The sequence below is a fragment of the Xyrauchen texanus genome, chromosome 19 (genome assembly GCF_025860055.1).
Source record: "Xyrauchen texanus isolate HMW12.3.18 chromosome 19, RBS_HiC_50CHRs, whole genome shotgun sequence".
Classification (NCBI taxonomy): Eukaryota; Metazoa; Chordata; class Actinopteri; order Cypriniformes; family Catostomidae; genus Xyrauchen; species Xyrauchen texanus.
This window is the reverse complement of record NC_068294.1, coordinates 2,345,465-2,367,082: the sequence shown is the minus strand read 5'-3', so window position 1 is coordinate 2,367,082 and position 21,618 is coordinate 2,345,465. Positions and strand designations below refer to the sequence as shown.

At 38.9% G+C, this 21,618-nt stretch overlaps 1 protein-coding gene across 3 annotated transcripts in view; it reads left to right on the top strand.

Moving 5' to 3' along the window:
- The window catches only part of si:ch211-274f20.2 (calnexin), a 42,596-nt gene that overhangs the window by 10,430 nt on the left and 10,548 nt on the right, over window positions 1-21,618 (top strand). For all 3 annotated transcript variants that reach the window (XM_052149341.1, XM_052149340.1, XM_052149343.1), the window contains exons 3-10: window positions 2,663-2,736; window positions 2,973-3,031; window positions 5,378-5,519; window positions 5,595-5,676; window positions 5,945-6,137; window positions 6,412-6,589; window positions 19,020-19,140; window positions 19,289-19,465. In XM_052149341.1, coding sequence (XP_052005301.1) covers window positions 2,663-2,736; window positions 2,973-3,031; window positions 5,378-5,519; window positions 5,595-5,676; window positions 5,945-6,137; window positions 6,412-6,589; window positions 19,020-19,140; window positions 19,289-19,465 — 1,026 coding nt within the window. The remainder of the gene's footprint in view (window positions 1-2,662; window positions 2,737-2,972; window positions 3,032-5,377; window positions 5,520-5,594; window positions 5,677-5,944; window positions 6,138-6,411; window positions 6,590-19,019; window positions 19,141-19,288; window positions 19,466-21,618) is intronic.

The following is a 21,618-nucleotide window of genomic DNA, read 5'->3' as shown; positions in this document are numbered from 1 at the left end:
TATAAGAATGACCAAATGGACCATTCAAAAACTTGGAGTGTTGCTGTTATAATGTAAAGTTTTCCACCACTGAGGCTGGGGACACAGAATGTTGGAATTATATATTCTGTTGATGTCTCTCTGGACAGGAGATTCAGAACAAAGGTGTGGCCATCTGGAGGATAGTTTTATACCTTCCTGATTGTAAGGATTATCTGGGAGACCACCAGAGGTCACCATGTATTTCATTGTTCATTTCTTGTCTTTCATTTGTTTATGGGTTTTGTAGTTCTTTGTCATGGTCTGTGTTCATTAGTTTCAGATGTCCCTCATGTCCTCATTAGTTCTCTGAGTATTTAATCCCCATGTTCCCCTGTGTTCATTGTGAGTTGTTAATCTGTAACGTTTGTAAAAGGATTTAGATGCAGGCCTTTTAATAAAAACTCAATAAACATTAAGAAACTCAAACATGAAATCAGAACAAACCATTACATACATGAAGGTTAACAACTGACAAAGAACACTTTGAAACCAATTGATTAAAGATTGATTAAAATAAAACAAGGGGAAAATGAGAAAAAAAGGAACACCTGGGACTAATATATCAAGTGGTCAAAGATGTCTGTCTAAATATGAATATGAATATATATATATAAAAAAAAATGATCTAAAATAGTCCAGATTGATCCCCTTTTGCGTTATGTTTGGAATAGTTAGCGACACAAGGCCTGGTCTCTTGACCTGAGCACCTGTGGGTGGGGTCACGGGTGCGATGACACGTTGTGGGATGTGTAAATACAAATGAGCAATGTTTCATGATGTCAAGAACAGACAGATTTAGAAACGATACGTTTCAGCTGGGTGGCAATAATAAATGCTCATTATAGAGTGGGTAGTATGTTTTGAGTTCTGAAATGTACAGTATGTTTTTATAGTACAGCTACCTCTTATTCACTGCCTGGCCAAAAAAAAAGTTGCATACTCTAATATTTAGTTGGACCGCCATTAGATTTTATTAATGGTGCACATTCATTGTGTCATTGTTTCGACAGCCTTATGCAACGTCACAACATTTATTTCCATCCAGAGTTGCAATAATGCTTGTCCGATATCTTGTATTGATGACGGGAGAGTCGAACCTCTCCGTAAAGTCTTCTTTATGCTCCCTAGCAAATTGAAGGTGTTTTTTTCCAAGTAGTCTCACTAACAAGTAGCTTTCTTGTGACCACACTGCTGTTTAGTCCTAGTTCTGTAAATTCTCATCAAATTGTACATGTGGAAATGCTCTTACTTTCACTATAAACATTGCCATGAGTTCTACTGTCAATATTTTATGATGTGACTTCAAGTGTTTTAATGATCTCGGTCACGATCATTGAAGATTTTTTTCCGACCACATTTCTTCCATGAAGCTGACGGTTCACCACTATTCTTCCAGGTTTTAATAATGCGTTGGACATTTCTTAACCCAATTCCAGTGATTTCAGCAATTGTCTTAGTTGTTTTCCTTGCTTGATTCAGGCCAATAATTTGCCCCTTCTGAAACACAGTAACATCTTTCCCATGACCACGGGATACGTCTTTCGACATGGTTATTTAAGAAATGAGAAGCTATACACTGCATCTGTTAGGGTTAAAGGAATTGTTGCCAGCTGAAACATATTAATCACTACAATACTGATCCAATCATAGGCTCTTAACTATCTGCTTATTTAAACCCAAATGGCAAAATTTTTTTGGCCAGGCAGTTTATGTCTATATATCAAGGGACATTTAATTCTCCATTTCTTGACCCCTTTAATATATCGACAGATCTAGGTTAAGTTAATTACTGATATCTGTTATTTTTTTTATCCTGTTCTGAGTGCATCTGTTCATTTTCCAACTTTAGGCTATGTAAGAGCCACTTATGGTTCACATTTTGTGCATTCTGATTAGATGCATTTCTTGAATCACTTTCATTTCATCTATATGAAGTCCATACATTTAAAACCCTGTCTTACCAAAGCTATCATTATTTCTGTAAATACATTCTGTTGGTAATAACTTTCGGTGCTTTGACATTTTTGCATACAATTTCCATGTTTGTCAGCATTTCTGCATTATTTTCATGTTGAGAAGACAAACACCTGGACATATTGGCCTAACTTTCAGCCCTGTTTGGAATTGGTAGTTCATGTAACTAAGCATTTAAGTGCTATTTCATAAGAATAATCAACATGCTGGATAGGGAAACAGTTGATACTGCATTGTAAAATAACTATTGACGTTACTTATGATAAAAGCACAAGTTGCAACAAGTCTGTCCTTGCAATACTAAGTGTTCTACTTTTAGCAACTTTTGAGCTCTCGTATATCTACAATAATTTTCGAATACTTCTTAAGTTACTCTTAGGGATAGGGGTATATACTTTTGGGAAACAGCCGTTATTCTAAGACAATTGACATGATCATTTCTTCAATCTATTTAGTATTACGATGCTTTTGGAAAACACAGGGGAAGGTTTCTGCTTTAGTTTGTCTTTAGCTTCCGTAACTGTTAACTAATATCTTCTTAATAATGAGCAATCTACGTTCTGGTTTGAAAATAAGCATTACTCCATCGTAATAATGTTCAACGTTATAGGATCTTATAAGTTTAAATTGCAATGTTATCTGGTAAATTTTGTTTTTTTGCATTCAGAACACATATAGACCTGTCGCAATACCAGACCAGGCTTATTTTGCTGAACCATTTGATGTTAGCACACTGGACAGGTTGTATTCTACATCTCCTTTCTTTCTTACTGGAAACATACAGCAACTGTAAATTATCACCATCATCATTGTAATATTGTATACCACTACTATTATTATTATTATTGCCATTATTTTGTGGACATGCATATTGTGTCTTTAAAATAGATGTGTTAGTCACCTTTATGGCTATAAGCAAATGCTTTCTTATTAATTTTAAAATATTTATTTTCCCTGTCACTTTCTATGTGCTGAAGAAACTGGGTTTTGTCCAAGGCAGTGAAAGATGAGCAGCTGAAAATTCTTAAATATAATGGTAAGCAAAGTTACATATTTGTTAGAATAAATTGTAATGAGGTGCATGTTACCGTTCATGACCAGGGGTGGATTATGTCTGGCAAGGGCTCCGGGGCCAATTTTCAGAGAGTCTGGTTCCTCCCAAGGTTATTTTTCTCCATTAACCAACATCTTATGGAGTTTGTGTTCCTTGCCACAGTCACCTTCAGCTTGCACACTGGGGTTATAAATACAATTATTATTTAATTACTTATTTTTAAACACAATTCACAATCGGATTTTATCAAACTACACAATGATGATTCTAAGACATTATAGATAGTAAAGTTTCATTTTCTGTTAATGCCTGATCTTCTGCAAAGTTGCTTTGAAACGATATGTGTTGTGAAAAGCGCTATACAAATAAAAATGACTTGACTTGGTAAAGAAACTGCTCAACAGAAACACGTTTGCTGAACAGCCGCTGTTCCAAAAGAGACAGTAACATTTTATCATTTTATACATATCAATGTAAACTCAATGTAAATACTTTAAATACTACAAATTGTGCATACAAAACATACAAACAAAAAACAAGCATATAACAAAATGTGTAAATGTGCATACATTTAAATAATACATTATGAAATATTGTAACTAAATATTGCAGAATTTAACAAATAGGCTCCTGCAGCATCTATGCATGGGTTTATTCTGGCTAGTTCTGGCTTGTGCCGCTCTATCTTTTCTAACTCATCTAATGATGGGGTGTGTTCCATTCAGAAGTGATCATCCATCCCTGTGCGCCGTTTCCTTCAAAGACTTTACCCTCCATTGTGAGAGCTGGCTGAAATGTGTGGGGCTCAAAAATAGTGGTCATTTGGACATTTTATTGGAAATTATGTTTGTACCCTACCATTATTATTTTCCCATTAAAAAGCATTCTGAAGGCATCATCCATTAAGCCAAAATCCCCTAGACTACATTACATTGACAGAATGGTGACAGATGAGTTGAGTCTGTTTTTGAATATTCATGATTTCAATTCTCCCTCTTTCTCTCTCTCTCTTTCATTCTTTCTTTCCTTTAATGTACTAAAATGTATAACTTCAATCATTTTAAACTTTTAGACAAGGTTTTGTCAAACCGTCATTATAGTTTGTATAGTTTGGCAAACTTTACATATCTAGTTTAATCAGTAATTATATACCACACAAATTAAAAATATAATTACCTTTTATTCCCAACCACCTAAGCCAAGTGAATTTTTGTGATGTAGGGCAAACATGCAGTTATACAATGAACGGCATAATAAACATTTTAGTCCGACAGAAAAGAATAAAGCTTAACCCTAGAAGGCCTAGCATGAAATAAGTCAGAATTGTTTTTTTAAAGAGTTGCTTTTGAACCTATAGACAATAAATAAATTGTGTGTTTGTGTGTATATATATATGTGTGTGTGTGTATATAAGTTTTGATTATGATGTAGAGAGAAATGTTGTTTAATATTTTTAACAGGAAGGCAAAATGTCCTTAGTCACAGGGCTCTATTAAGGGGGCATTGTAAGCTGATGGGTTCACATATTCAAGCGTATATAAACATTTGTTTTCAAAGTTGATGTGCCACGAGAGCTTGTAGTCAAGGACCCCTGGGCATTGGCACCATTGGCCCGGTGCATAATTCACCAACAATGCAGCTGAGTTCAAATATATTATTGAGTTAAATAATGTTTACTAGTTTACTTTGTGATAAATTGACAGCAAACATGTTTATACCAATATGAATATATGGGATATCCTTTGGAAGTAAAATGTATGGAAACGTGGAGAAATAGTATGTGGAGAAACATTTTAATTAAACTAAAATGCAATAATGTGAAATTCAGTAAATATATGCTGTATATTTCTTGTATTTATTATTTACTTTTTGCATTTATGAACACTTTTTTCTTTCTCAGAAGTTTTCCTTGGATCCCTTAGCACTCCCTTGCATACCACAAGGAGTCCACTGACCCCAGATTTTAAACTCATAATATAAGGGCTAATGTAGGGACAATTATCACAAAACCTTGACCAAAGCGTGATCAAAGCAGAAGGGTCTTGTATCACCTTGAAGAGGTTTATTTTGCGATAATGACATTTAACATTTACATTACATAATGACTGCTCATTACATGGCTACTTAAAATGAATTAAAAACATGACATATTTATTTGAAATTATTTATTATGTGAGAAGAAAGAGAGCATGGAGTAATAAGAGAGACATTCAACTAGCTGTTTATATGTACAAAATATTTGACCAGAGTGAAGTATTTCAGAGAGATGCAAAACGAAGTCAGAAGTACAAAATTTAGTGACACCCTGTTAATCTTCATTTTATACAGGGAAGTGGGCTGTAGAGGAGCCTTTTACACCGGAGTTATTGGGAAACAAGGGCCTAGTCCTCAAGTCCCCGGGTCGACACCATGCCATTGCTGCATACTTGCAAAAAGCATATCAGTTCAAAGACAAAGTTCTATGCTTGCAGTAAGATGTTCCTATACATTTTCTTAAAACACACACACAAACTGTTTGACTACATGTTCTTTTAAACATCTGCAGGTATGAAGTTTTATTCCAAAAGCGGGTTGATTGTGGTGGAGCCTACATTAAGTTGCTGTCTCATTCTGACGATCTTCGTTTGGTATGTCTAACAATCTTTAATGTTTAAAGGAGAATGATTGCTCATTTTAACACATTTAGTGTTTTAAAACATGAAAGAGTTTAAAAAGGGTTATTAATCACATTAAAGCAATAACATTAAAGCAGACATTGTAACATTAAATTCATGATGTAATGATTATTCCTAACATTTCACTAACTAATATGATTTTACACATACAGACGAATGATTGTCTGTATGTGTAAATATATGTCTTTTCAATATATTTTCATCATGTCATTAATTTAAGAGCCAGTTCAGCGATGCCACCCCGTACACAATTATGTTTGGTCCAGACAAGTGTGGCAGGACACACAAGGTACATTTCATTTATCGTCTTTGGAACCCCATCACTGGGACATATGAGGAAAAGCACGCTCGGCAACCAGAAATGGATCTTAGTGACTATTTCGTAGACCACCGTTCACATCTCTACACTCTAAGTGAGTCTTAAAAAGAAATGCTGATCTCTCACATGTTTTTAGCAGATAAATCAGGTGGCAGTGACTTTAGGTTCAAATCCATACTCTTATTTGCATCAAAAGTTTAGATACTTTATGTTTCCACACCAAATATTCCACTGTCAAATAAACTAGATAGTGCAATGTGTGTGTTGTTATTTTAAATGGCAAACATTATGAGTGAAAATGTCAAGTCTCTAATCTTTATTAATGACATTAATGATGTTGTAATTTGATTTTTTATTTTTTTTTTCAGACTTATACCCTAACAACACATTCGAAATCCTCATAGACCTGACACTTATTAATAATGGCAGTCTTTTGGAAGATATGGACTCCCCAGCAACGTCTGAAAAAGAAAATGCTGAAGAGACAACTGCTGTCTTGGTAGATAGGTCTCAGAGATCTGTTCCAAGATTTGAGCAACATGATGGGTATGTAGTTTTTTAATACAAAACTTACCTGAGAGATTAGTTGTAATAGTTGTGCAGTACAGTGTTATAAAACTGTGTAATAATAGATCTCTTGCTCTGTTGTGGAGGAGGAAGCAGGGGCCAAGTAAATAGTACATTTGAGACTTTTAATAATCACAGTTTTCAGTGACACAAAAGGGTTTGCTTTCCACATAACAAATTCACATACACAAGAACTGGGCTCCGTGCGGCTCTGGCGGTCTGGACTGCCCCTATTCCTCTCTTCAGCTCTCACGGCAACACAAAATAGCTGTTAGAGATAATTTTCCACAGGTGTAAATCCTTCCTCTCCCAACCACACTCTCTACAGAAATTGGATAATTTGACCCAAAATGTAAATTTTCTTTGGATTGATTTATCAATTGTAATCAATTGATTTATGAGAGGGTCCTTGCAATGAAGTCACAGTTTATCAAAAAAGGCCCTGAGGACACTTCATTTTTGCAACTGGTTGCCAGTAAAGCAAGACAAAGGGAGCTGTAATGTGTGGTCTCCAGTGGGGGGTGAGGGTGCATCAAGGTGTTGGATGAGAGAAGATGATATAATGGTGTCTGTCCTTATACACGGGGGAGCCTACAAGATTAGCATAAAATAATATAATGCAACAGTTCCTAAAGGCAGATTTATACCTCTGCATCAAACTGTAACAAAGTTACTGTGGTTATGCCGTAGCCTGATGTGAACGTCAAAAGCTGTTTGCATGTAATTGGTGCACTTTGTAACCAGAGACAACCCCCCACCAGGATGATAACAATAACCTAGTTTCCATCCACTTTTCACTCTGTTTTGTTGTATTTTTATGACAGCTGTCTGTCATATGTGTGTGTTTGTGTCTTTTGTTTTCAGTTTTTAATTAAATATAATTTATATTGTCAAACCGGTTCTCGCCTGCTCCTTTGCATGAATCCCTTTATACCGCTGTTTTCTTTTGCACACCAAAAGATATCTGTTTACAGCTTATAAACTTTAAAGCCTTCTTTTTCTCAGGGTTTTTACTTGATATTAATTTGATGTGTGAGTGAAATAATATGTTTTATATTCTACTCGTGAACACTCCAATCTGCACAATGATTTGACTATGTGTTAGACAGTGTCCCAACTAGCCAAATTACGTGGCCATTACATAACTGCAACGTAATTTGATGTCCATCCGGCACGTCTGCCGGCAGGTAATACCCACCTTCCTGTATCTGGGAGGGAACAGGGGGTGGGAAACAATCAACAATAACAAACAAAAACACAGTAGTTAAACACCGTAATGGTGATTTATACCCAACTAAAAAAGTATTAATCATAATATTTAAAAAGAGATGGAATGGCCAACATGGAGTGAGGGAGGGAGTGAGGGAGGGAGTGAGGGAGTGAGAGAAAAGTACTCGCCGGTTCTCCGATATGCCGAAGCTCGGCCACTCCTCCACCCTCTAGTGGGTGACAGCTGCGCCTCCCCGGGCGGATCGGAGGCAGTCCTCCGGCCCCTGGTGGACAGAATGCCCTGCCTCGTTTTTGGTGGACGGAAGGGGTCTCCCCCGCCTCTGGCTGCGGTCCTACCACTCCAGGTGGTCGGTCAGGAGTCCCTCCCCGCTCGTGGTCTGTGGTCTCAGACCCCACTGCATTTCAGCGGCAGGTAGGGGTCTCCTCCTCCCCTCGCGGTCAGAGGCCATTCCTCTGCTCTCAGGTGGCCGGGCTCCTCCGTCCACTGGTGGATGGCTGTGGCTGCTCCGCTAGGGTGGATGGTAGTGGCAAGAAATCTACTACAGCACAAAACTACTTGAGAAGTTTTTCATAAAACTACTTATTTACTCTTACTTGAGTCATAATATTTCTGAGTACTTCTATTTGTACTCAAGTGAATTATTTCTTCAGTAGCAATACTTTTACTCAAGTAAAAAAATCAGTACTCATCCCACCACTGTGTAATAGGCTATAATAATAATGGGCTTGTTTTTGAAGCTGCCGTTGCTTTTTTGTCTTGCGAGAGTTGGCAACAGTGGTTTGTGTTCGCTTACAGTCAGAATGTATACTGACAAAGGCAATGCAGTCATCCGGGCACGATCTAATCTGGAACACGCAAAAACTAAATATACCTTGGGCTTTATATTTTTGTATATTATATAGTTTTATAGCTTTATAATTTCCAAAATTGGTTCCACCTGGTGGGTGTTTAGCTATAGCTGAGTTTGGAATGGCATACTAGCCCTACTACTCATACTACTACTGCCATGTGCTTATGCCACTATGAGTAGTATGATAGTATGCAATTCTGCACTCGGCGTATGTTTTATCTCAATTTAGTATAAAAAAAATTGTCTCAAGACAGAGAAATGGAAGTGTCATATCGTTAACAATGAAAAGTTGCCTTTCACAGATTATTTAATGCACAGAGGTGGTATGAATATATTTTGACTGGCATTTCAATCGTATGGAACAAGTTAACTTTATGGACTGAGACAGCCCGCGGACGGGCCCTTAAATGTACAAAATAAAAGTATGCGATAAACAAAACTGCTGTGTGTACATTGGTACACATGCCACATATCTTTGGAAAGCTACATTTCTTGATTTTCTATTGATATAAACCATTTTAAGATACAATCACAACAGCAGGTACAATCTATATCTTTGTCAGACCACCAACATATAAACAACCAATAACAAAATTTAGGCAACTCACCTATGAAGCCTCATAGTAGTCCACTGATCCATAACTTCCCGACAAAAACGGTGTTGATTCATTGTCAAATGTCCAAACGATCAAATCAAGTAAAATGTTTAGTCCAAATCACATTATTACATCAATAAATATCCACAGACTCTTGTTGCATCATTTCAAAGCACCTGGCAGCTGTACCTAATCTTTCACATATTATCGGTAATAACTTCAGTTCATATGTAAACATTTCCTATATCCGGTATCAAAATGGAAGCATGCACTCTGACCATTCGATTGACACCTCATTTGACCCAATAGGAGCTTCCATGTCCTGTCCAAAGCCTTCAATAGCCAACCACTGTCTGTGTCGAATATAAGGGACTCCCCACTTTCCTTTGTTCCCTGATCAAACCAATTACATCGAAGAGTGGAAGTGACTGACGCATCGTATAGCCAATGAAATTCTGAAAACAGTGATATGCGGCTTTAGTGGGACGATTAGAGCACGGTTCTGTAATGTGTGTGCGCAAAGTTGCCTTGCCATTACCGAGTGTTTTGTGCGTCCGTGCGTAAAAGGTGAAGTGTTGTTTTGGAACTGTTTACACATTTGGAGAGTTAAATATGGTGAAACGGACGCGAAGGATTTTCACCCCAGGATGTGATATAAGAAGGTTAAATTAAGAGTTTGGAGATGAACTTTCTGAAAACAATACGGATGATTCGGAGGCAGAGGAAATGTTTATGGAGAGATGAGACAATGCTCTGGACAAGTAAGTGTTTTCTTGTGTTTTATAACATATATTACTGTATATTCCGCATAAATAAGCTTTAGTTTGAATAATGAATACACATTTTGTAATTACCCTTTGTCGTGTGTTTCCTCAGTGAGTGTTTGAACCGTTTGTGCGTGTTTTTTGTATTTGTTTGTGCGTGTGTGAGGTTTTAGTTCATTGTTTGTTTAAGATCTATTGACATGCTATATAGATGTTTTATATATTTACTGTAAATATGTATTTATATATATATAAATGGACGCGAAATACATATATAAATAAATCAATAAATATAAGTTGAAAATAAGAATATATGTTGTGTTTGAGAGTCTATTTGTTACAATGCGGGGAGGTGGGGGAGGGTAGGCCCATCTATTTGTTACAATGCTGAATTCATGGGGGGAGGTGTAGGCCCATCTATTTGTTCCATAGTACATTGGCAAAGTATACAGTATTTACAGTAAATATACATACAATAATACATATTTACACAGTCGAAAAGAAAAACTATATATATATATATAGAATACAGAAAAGATGGAAAAGTTGTGTCTAGCTTTGTAAATTACATTTATTTATTCTCACTGAATCAGATAGCGATTGGGAGCCGGATACTTCTCCCCCACTCAGCAAGCGGCCACATAAAGTGGAGCAGCAGGACAGCACCTCATCAAGAGAGGAGCCCCATGAACCAGAAGGCTTTCAGAGAGACCCTTGCTGAGGAGCTGGCAGAGTTGGGGTCTCACTCCACAGCCAGACCCGTATCTCCTGCTCCACGAAGAGCACATCACAGGCCGTTGCACATCACCAAATCTTGCACCGCTGGTCGTCTGAAGTGCAGGCAGTGTCATGCAAAGACACCAGTGAAGTACTCCTCCTGTGATGTGCCTTTGTGCTTTGTACACAAATGTGACTGCTACAATGACTGGCATGTTGCTAGAAACATGTACAATTTTATAATGGTTTGTAAATACTTTGTGTAAAAATTCATGTAAATAGTTTGTTGTGTATTTTTTATATAAACAAATTGTCCACCATAGCACTAGTTTTGACTCTTTTATATGCACAACATTTAGTTTCAAGAAGGGAAAAGGCACTCTAATGTGTTTATGCATCAGTTACTCTGTGTCAGCAAAACTAATAGTGGATCTGGATATGGAATATGATAGCTCTAAGTGTCATCTTTCATTAGAGCCCAAAATTATGACTGTACGTTGAAGCGTTCAAAAGTAGTAGCCTTTTTGTCCTAGGTTACCAAAGGGTCCTTTTGGAGTATCCAAAAGGCACTTTTGTAAAACGCCTGGGTGTACCCTTAGAAAAACATGTGTAAAATATTCATTTTTTATGGTATTGTTATAACATTTGAACTTGGACTAGGTAAGGCTTCATGCTGTGATCCCATTGTGTTCTCAAGCTAATAGCTACAAGTTATAGTCATCTGCAGGCATCTGTATTCAAAAATACATTTCAGGCGGAAAAACAAACTTCTATTTCATTGTGTTCAAACTTCTATTACTCAAAATCAGTAGCACTTACAGTAATTCTGACTGCTGGGGAAAAAACTTCAGAGTACTCCAAATGTACTTTCAAATGCATGTACTCCAAAAGGTTCAAGAACAGCTTTAAATTTACTTTGGGTATGCCTTGATTAGGCGTTTTAGGCTAATTTTACAGGATTGGGAAGAGGTTAATCTGCAGCTTGTTGATTTTCCTGCACAGTGGATGTCATGATTACAGCACAGTGTAGAAATGTGTTTACAGTCAGCTATAGTTCTTCTGTTTGCCCAGTCAAACAGGTTCACTTATAATGCAGCAGCCAGTCAAACCAATTGTAAACACTCATGAGAAAAGAGATGCTATAGTAATCTAATATTATGAAATAACTTTTCTTTTTAACATAACACCAACCCAACGGCCCACCAATATGTGGCGTAGCCACTTTGTCGGGTGACGTTTTCCATTTTTTTACTGAATTGAAAATTCTGTGAATGTTTACGTGAACTACTGCAGCACACACACCAGCGCGCTCCAGAGACAGGATAGCAAGAGCTCTGGAATTGCATGAGTAAATCAGGCTTCCCTCGATATAGTGATGGAGACCACAAAACTTATGTGCAATTTGCAATAACACTAATTGGTAAATGGTATAGATTTATATTAAAAGTATTAGGGCAAATCTATTATTCTCCATTTTTATTACATCTGTAAAAGTTGTAAGTAAAGTTTCTTAATGTGTTTAGGATGTTAGTTTTTCCATAACTATAGTTTATTTTCTAGAAAGACTATCTACATTGACCTAACCATTGGTAATGAGGAGCCATCAATGTGGTTATGTCATTAAAATTTCAAATGTCGCTGTTAAACAATGAAAGAACAAAGGTGAACTTTCATAAGGACAAGTATAGTTTAGAATGAAGGGGTTTGAAATCTAACTTCTAACCTCTTCTAACTGACCACGTTGCCTTTAGATATTCCAGGAGATGACTGAAGTCATTGTATCTCTGTACAGTACACAACGTGGCCATCTGGTTTGAACTTGAGATCAGGCTGTGCACATTTTCATACATAAAGTTTACACTAGTCATACTGGCTTCACTTTGTGATTTGTAATTGTAATTTTATTAATATTTATTTAAAACATCGCTTTATCCTTGTGCTTTTTGAATAATCAGTCAAACAAATATTTTTTTCTGAGTCACGCACAATAAACGGAGATTGAAATGCAGCATCCGATTTGAGCTTCAAAGCACACCATGCACCTTTTCCTTCATAAAGTTTACACTTTAATCATACAGGTTTTACAGGCTCATCACGGCATTGAAATTTTAGATATGTGTGTTTAAAATATCGTGCTATCCCTGTGTTGAGCAGAATCTGAATCAGAATCTGCTTTATTTCCAAGTTTGCTTACACATACAAGGAATTTGTCTCTGTGACAGGAGCTTCCAGTGCACAAGAATACAAAAACAATACAAAAACAGCAGCAAGACATAGATAATAATACAAAATTATTATACACAAACGTACATACACACACACACACACACACACATACATAGATACACACATGCACATACATAATGCAATTATAATACAAATCTGCTATCTGTTATGTACAGTGCAAATGTAAAAAAATTTCAGAGGATTAAAATGGCAGAAATGGTAGAAGTAGATGCGTTAAATATAAAAAGACTAAGCTGTATATTGCACATAATTATTCTCAATGGGGCAAATTTAACATGAGTTGGATAGCCTGAGGGGAAAAAAACTGTTCCTGTGCTGACGGCTCTGGTGCTCAGAGCTCTGAAGCGTCGGTCAGAAGTCAACAGTTCAAAAAGGTAGTGGACTTGGTGAGTGGGGTCTAGAGTGATTTTTACAGCCGTTTTCCGCACTCTGGAATTATACAGTTCTTGAAGGGGGGGTTTGGGCAGGGGGCAACCAATAATCCTCTCAGCAGTCTGAACTGTCCTTCTGATGTCTGATTTCATAGCTGAACAAAACCAGACAGTTATTGAAGTGCAGAGAACAGATTCAATGACTGCTGAGTAGAACTGTATCAGCAGCGCCTGTGGCAGGTTGAACTTCCTCAGCTGGCGAAGGAAGTACAACCTCTGCTATGCCATTTTTACGAAGTCAATGTGTGTCTCCCATCATGTCCTGTGAGATGGTAGTGCCCAGGAACCTGAATGACTCCACTGCTTTCACAGTGCTGTTTAGAATGGTGAGGGGGGTCAGTGTTGGGGTGTTCCTCCTAAAGTCCACAATAATATCCACTGTTTTGAGCGTGTTCAGCTCAAGGTTGTTATGACTGCACCAGACAGCCAGCCGTTTAGCCTCCCTTCTGTATGCAGACTCATCTTCATCTCGGATGAGGCCGATGACAGTGGTGTCCTCAGCAAACTTCAGGAGCTTGACAGATGGGTCCTTGGCAATGTAGTCATTGGTGTAAAAGGAGAAGAGTAGAGGGGAGAGAACACATCCCTGGGGGCCACCAGTGCTGATTGAACAAGTGCTGGAAATTAATTTCCATTGTCTCACAAGCTGCTGCCTGTCTGTCAGAAAGCTGGTGATCCACTGACAGATAGGAACAGCGAGTTGATGTAATTTGTTCTGGAGTAGGATGATGGTGTTGAAAACTGAAAAGAAGTCGACAAAAAGGATCCTTGCATATGTCCCAGGTCTGTCCAGATATTGCAGGGCATGATGCAATCCCATGTTGACTGCATCATCCACAGACCTGTTTGCTCAATAAGCAAATTGAAGGGGATCTAGAAAGGGTCCAGTGATGTTCTTCAGGTGGCCCAACACCAGTCTCTCAAATATCTTCATGACCACATACGTCAGGGCGACAGGTCTGTAGTCATTAAGTCATGTGATGTTTGGTTTCTTTGGGACCGGGATAATGATTGAGCATTTGAAGCAGCATGGGACTTCACACTGCTCCAGTGATCTATTGAAGATCTGTGTGAAGATGGGAGCCAGTAGGTTAGCACAGAATCGAAGAAATGCTGGTGAGACACCATCTGGGCCTGAAACCTTCCTTGTCTTTTGTTTCTGAAAAACCCGGCACACCATCTTCACAGATCTTAAGTGCAGGTTGAGTAGCAGGAGGGGGGAGGAGGGGGGTTGCAGGAGGTGTTGGTGTTTGTGTGAAGTGAATTTCAGAGCGGGTGTGGGATTTGTCCTTTCCAATCTACAGTAGAACACATTCAGGTCGTCAGCCAGTTGTTGATCTCTGTACAGTCCTAACTACTGGCTTGGTTGATTTAAATTTCTGCCTGTAGTTTGGAAGATGATGAACCAGACAGTGATCAGAGAGTCCCAAAGCTGCTTTAGGGACAGAGCGATATGCATTCTTTATTATTCAGCATAACACTCAATGCGCACACTATCACTGCTGCGTGCATCTCTCTCTCTCTTCCCCTCCGGTGGTCAGGATTGCCCTTTTTTATCCCTCTCCACTCTCACTGCAAACACAAAACAGGTGTTTTCCCATAGATGTCAATCCTTACCATTCTGTCTCTCCCGGCCTCGCTCTCTGCAAATGTACCTCGGCCATGCCCCCATCACCACATCACAATTAAATATTTTAATTGATTGACAGCACTACTGAATACATTTAGAGAGTATTTAGTACATTTACATTTACATTTATTCATTTGGCAGACGCTTTTATCCAAAGCGACTTACAAAAGAGGAAGAACATCAGCGAATCATCTTAGGGAGACAGTGGTACAAAAAGTGCCATATTACAAAGTTTCACTATCATCATAATAGTATACAAAACAGATTTAAGTGCAACAAGAAATGTAAATATATATCTTTTTTTTTTTTTTTTTTTTTTTTATTGACCGGTTAAGTGCTTTTGGAAAAGATGTGTTTTTAGCCGTTTTTGAAGATAGAGAGTGAGTTAGCTTCCTGGATTGAGTTGGGAAGGTCATTCCACCACCGTGGTATGATGAAACTGAAAGTCCGGGAAAGTGTTTTGGTGCCTCTTTGTTTTGGTACGACAAGGCGACGTTCCTTAGCCGACCGCGAGGCTTCTGGTGGGAACGTAGCTCTGCATAAATGTTTTAAGGTATGCTGGAGCAGACCCAGTGACTGTTTTATATGCCAGCATCAGGGCCTTGAATTTAAAACGGGCATGAACCGGCAGCCAGTGGAGAGAGACAAAGAGTGGTGTAACGTGTGCTCTCTTAGGTTCATTAAAGACCAGACGTGCTGCTGCATTCTGGATCATTTGGAGAGGTCTAATAGCACATGCAGGAAGGCCTGCAATGAGAGCGTTACAGTAGTCCAGTCTAGTTATGACAAGGGACTGAACGAGCAGTTGTGTGGCATGTACAGAGAGGAAGGGTCTTATCTTCCTGATATTGTAGAGTGTAAATCTACAAGATCTTGCAGTTTTTGAAATGTGGTCTGTGAAATTTAGCTCATCATCAATGGTTACCCCTAGATTTCTGACCGCTTTGGAAGGCTGAAACTGTAGTTGGACCCAGCTGCACGGTGATGTTGTGTTCAACAGCAGGGTTGGCTGGAAAGACAAGGAGTTCTGTCTTGGCAGGGTTGAGTTGAAGGTGGTGTTCCTTCATCCAGGCCGAGATGTCTGCCAGACAGGCAGCGATTCGAACGGTCACTGTGGTGTCGTTGGGCTGGAAAGACAAGTAGAGTTAGCGTGTCATCAGCGTAGCAGTGGTAAGAGAAACCATGTGACTGGATGATGGGTCCCAGTGATGTTGTGTATATGGAGAAGAGAAGTGGCCCAAGCACTGATCCCTGAGGTACCCCAGTAAGTAACTGATGTGGCTTGGATACTTCCCCTCTCCATGCTACCTCAAAGGACCTTTCTGAGAGATAAGAGTTGAACCAGTCAAGCACAGTTCCAGTGATACCCAGTTTAGAGAGGGTGGAGAGTAGGATCTGATGGTTGACTGTGTCAAAGGCAGCAGAAAGGTCCAGCAAAAGCAGAACGGATGATCTCGATTCAGCTCTCGCCAGTCTCAGCGACTCGATGACAGACAGCAGGGCAGTCTTAGTGGAGTGTCCACTTTTGAAGCACGACTGATTGTCATCCAGCAGCTTGTTCTGTGAGAGATAGGCGGAGATCTGATTGAAAACTGCCCTTTCAAGTGTTTTTGCCATGAATGGGATGAGAGAGACTGGTCTGTAGTGTTCTATCTGTGTGGGGTTAAGTGCAGGTTTTTTCAGCAGTGGGGTTACTCGAGCCTGCTTAAATGTAGTGGGAAAAGTGCCTGCAAGAAGGGATGTGTTAATTATGTGTGTAAGTGCCGGTAGGATGGACGGAGAGATGGCCTGGAGAAGGTGTGATGGAATGGGGTCAAGGGAACAGGTTGTGGGGTGGTTGGAGAGGAGGAGTTTAGAGACCTCAGTGTCAGTTAAAGGAGAGAACATAGGGAAAGAAGGGTTGCATACAGGAGCCAGGTGTTTGACAGGGTGTGGTGCTGTGAATGTATTGCTGATGGCTGTAACCTTATCAGTAAAAAATGTGGCGAATATATCTGCTGTCAGTGATGTGTCAGGTGGTGGAGGGGAGGGCAGAGAAGTGTGTTAAATGTTCTAAACAAGCTACGAGTGTCTGTGGTGCTGTTGATTTTGGTCTGGTAATATGAAGTTTTTGCAGTTTTAACGTTATTTGAAAAAGTTACGAGCAGAAGCTGATATTTACCTAGATCAGCTGGATCTTTAGATTTCCGCCATCTCCTCTCAGCTGCCCTGAGAACAGTCCGATGTTCACGAAGGATGTCAGACAGCCAGGGGCTGGGTGGTGTAGTCCGTGCTGGTCTAGAGGAGAGAGGACAGATGTTGTCTAGACAGGTTGTTAAAGTAGAGCTAAGTGTGTCTGTGGCAGTGTTCACATCAAGCATGGAAAATACATTTATTGTGGGAAGAGAGGCAGAGACATCAGTGGAAAGGCGAGAGGGTGAGAGGGAACGGAGGTTACGGCGAAAGGAAACCAAAGGTGGGGTCGGTTTTACAATGGATGGGAGAATCATGTTGAATTGAACAAAGTAGTGATCAGAAACATGTAAAGGTGTAACAAGAATATTAGAGGTGGTACAGTTACGTGTAAAAATGAGGTCCAGCTGGTTGCCCGACCTGTGAGTTGCTGTGGTGTGTAGTTTTTCCAAGTCAAATGAGGCCAGAAGAGTATTCAGTTCAATGGCCTGGGGTTTGTCCTGGTGTATGTTGAAATCACCAAGAACCACAAGTGGCCTGCCATCCTCTGGCAAGGAGGACAGCAGGACATCCAATTCCTCAAGAAAGCTTGTCAGCTGACCTGGGGGGCTGATAGATGACAACAACATGTATTTTTGTGGGTTGCATTGTAGTAATGGCATGGAATTCAAAAGATGTATTGTTACATAGTGAAGCATGTGGTGAAAAAGTCCAGTTATTATGAATGAGCAAACCTGTTCCCCCACCCCTACCAGTATGTCGAGGGGTGTGGGAGAAGGAGAAGTTGTTAGAGAGAGCAGCAGGTGTTGCTGTATCCTCAGGACGTATCCATGTCTCTGTCAGTGCCAGGATGCTGAGGGTGGACTGCGTGGCTAAAGCCGGAATGAAGGCAGCTTTGTTCACAGCAGACTGGCAGTTCCAGAGTCCCACTGAGAACGAGAGTGGAGCAGGTGTTGAAGTGCAAAGCGGCCGTAGGTTGTGTGGGTTGCGTTTTGTCTTGCATCTGTAGCTTGTGAACGGTCTACAACAGATAACAGGGATGTGCTTGAAGGCATGTGTTATTAGTGAACTAGACATGTTAGTATGTATGTATAAGTAAAATAATAAAAGAGATAGAATAGAAAAATACTTAAGTGCTTTGGTGAGTGGAGCCTTGTCGGTGTCCTTGCTCGGTGGACTCGCACAGGTAGACTCGCTGGTCTGTACCCAAGTAGGTCTTCACACAAGGAGGGCTTCACACGAGGGCCACCACTTCGCTGCCGCTTCAGCGTCAGCATTAAGTCCAATAAATAACAACTTTTACGAGCCGTTCAGTGGAAAAAAAGCAGCCACGCCTTAATGCTACTTATCACAACAAAGCTAGTCACGTGGTCACCCGAAACCGAAACTCAGGGTTGCGCGGGAACAAACGCAACTTCTGTACAGCTCAAATAAATTATGCTGCACTTAGCAATAAATAATACTCTGAAACCAGTGAAGCACTGTTTCAGCCCAACCCTGATTATACATCACAACACATGAAAATGCATTATTGTGATTTACCAAAAATGGTTTCAAAATATCGTATTGCATATTATTGTGTATTTGATGGCATCCTTAGCATTTTTATAGGTATTTGAACAACACAAAACAATATAATATATTGAAGATTGGCCTACATGAATACGTTTGTTTGTTAAAAAAATCATTGGACAACCAAAACATGCTTTAATAATGTGTAATTATTTGTACACTTTTATTGCACATTATGTTTGTGCCCTTCTTTGTACAGATCAAATGATGTTGATGGAGAGTGCAGTGCTTTTACTGAAGCTTCAGACTGTGAGCTCTTGACCCTTAATCCAGCTTCTAACAAGCCAAAGAAAAAATCCAGCAGCAGCCCGGATGATAAAGTGAGTGAGCACTTTAAAAAATACCTTATTATGACTTCACAAATAATTTTTTGGGCAACAATACATCCACTTTATCATGTCGGTGAAAAATAAGCTGTTGTCATATTTGCTGATTAGTATATGTGTTTTACTGATTGATTAACATTAGGGAAACAAAGGAGAACACTTTGAGGATGCTCAGCCACTCAGATTGAGCCCTGTCACCGCTGTAGGCTTTGAGTTGTGGTCCCTCACTGGAGATGTGATGTTTGACAACATCTTGCTATGTGACAATTTGGAAGTTGCCAGCCATTGGACAAAAGACACCTGGGGTCAGAGGCAGACAGTAAGCAGTGGCTTAACCATGGTGGCCCAGGAGCATAACACAATAAAATCAGAAAAGAAAACAAATGTCCATAATGTCCACCATTTGCAGTGACGTTTCTGTACATTATTTCCTAATTGTGAAATCCTTGCTAAAAAAAAAAACAATAAAAAAAAAATACGTTGAATCGCTGGTCTCCCAGCCTGCTCAAACTGGTGCTCAGCTGAGAGTTGCTGCCTAATTTTATTGTGATGTGGTTTATTTCCATTAAGTTTACATCTTTTAATCAATTTGTCAAATTGTGTGTTGTGCACCCCACCGTACTAAACAGTCCCATGTTCCATTTTAATTAGGGCTGCCCCCGACCAAAGATTTTCCTAGTTGACTAGTAGTCATTAGTTTAAGCTATTAGTCAACTAGTTGTCACATGTTTATTAATTTAATTATATAAATATATTTTTGGGGGGATTTGAGTTCCTGTAACTCAATGGTTTGAGTTCCAGGACTGACAAAGTATGTTGTAAGAAACACTGCTAACACTGTTCTACATTACAGAGAAATATTAAACCGTAAAAATTAGTCTTTAATATATACATTAAATATACATTTTACAAGCGCACGCACGAAGCGAGCTGCATTGCAAAATCTGTAATGTTTCTGAATGTGTCGGAAAAACCAGCAAGAAGACTGTCTGAACATTTACATTTTTAGAGTGAGATGCACATGGGAATTATGTTGTGACTAAAAAAAATCCATAATAAATCAAAACTATTTTATGTTTTAGCATCTTCAAGGTGGCCACACTTTGCCTAGATTTTGCAGAAATGTACTCTTGACATTTTCTCAACCAACTTCTCGAGGTATCACCCTGGCAGGGCTGGACTGGTAATCTGGCTTACTAGGCATTTTCCCGGTGGGCCGAAGCACTTTGGGGCCGATCAGTGGACGACTGGCCATCGGGAGAACTGAGTGGGCTGGTGGGTCGGCCACGAAACGGGCCGAACAGGCCGCGATAAGCTAAAATGAGCCGCAGCGTTATGCAGAACGGACCACAAAACGGAGCCACAATATGCTGTGTAAAATCCAGGGCCGAAAAATCTCTTCTCAGTCCAGCCCTTCACCCTGGGATGCTTTTTTAACAGTATTGAATATTAAGTGCACATCTATATTCTGTGCACTTATTGGCTGCTTTTATTTATTATTCAAAATGTTCAATGTTTTTTGTTTTTTATAAAAATTTAGTTTTGTAATGAAATAAATTATTATTTATATAATTATAAAATTAATTAATAAATAAAATATTTTTTTTGTCTACAAAACTAATTTAAAACATTTAAGCATACACCTTCAGATCAAAAGATTTTAAGATCGTGAGAAACATTTCAGGCAAGTGGCCCCAAACTTTTGACCGGTAGTGTGTGTTTGTATATATATCATTTTTTTTATCACTTCGTTATTTTAATTTATTTTTCGTTTCATTTGGAGTGCAATTTAAATTTAGAAATATATTTGATTTAAGTTTTTAGTCTTTTAAAATAATTAATTTAATTTTCAATGCAAAATCACTAAAACAAGTATATTCACCGATCCCACAGCCAAGGGGTTACCGATGTAATTGGATATTGCGAGATATATATATCTATATATATAGATATATATATATCGTGAAGGAGGGAACAAAACAAATGTATTCACACACATGATTTTTCCGGACAGCAAAATGTACAGGTGAAGTTCTATCCCTGAGAGATGTTGCCCTTCTGTTGAACAACACACATTTTAATTTGACTTTTTAATTAAAGTACATTTTAAAACAAAGTTTGAAATCAAGGTGTCTTGCTTTAGGCTTAACCCTAACCCTGCTTTATGAAAATTACCCCATAGTTCCATCTAGCGTCCAACCAGCGGTAATACTGGTGTTCGTTGGTTTGAATGTGAATAATTCATTTCTACATGGACATGCCATGCAAACGATCATGTCTGTCCATCACTGACTGCCACTTCCTGTGGAGTTTTTTTTTTTCTGTGTCCAACCGACCAATCAAAACTTGGTTGACCAAGGCTCTTCTCATGACTAATGTTTGGTTGACTATCAGGGGGCAGCCCTAATTTAAATAGTGTAACTAGAACAGCCAGAATATCAATGCAGATTATCAAGTCGTTGTCAGCAAAAA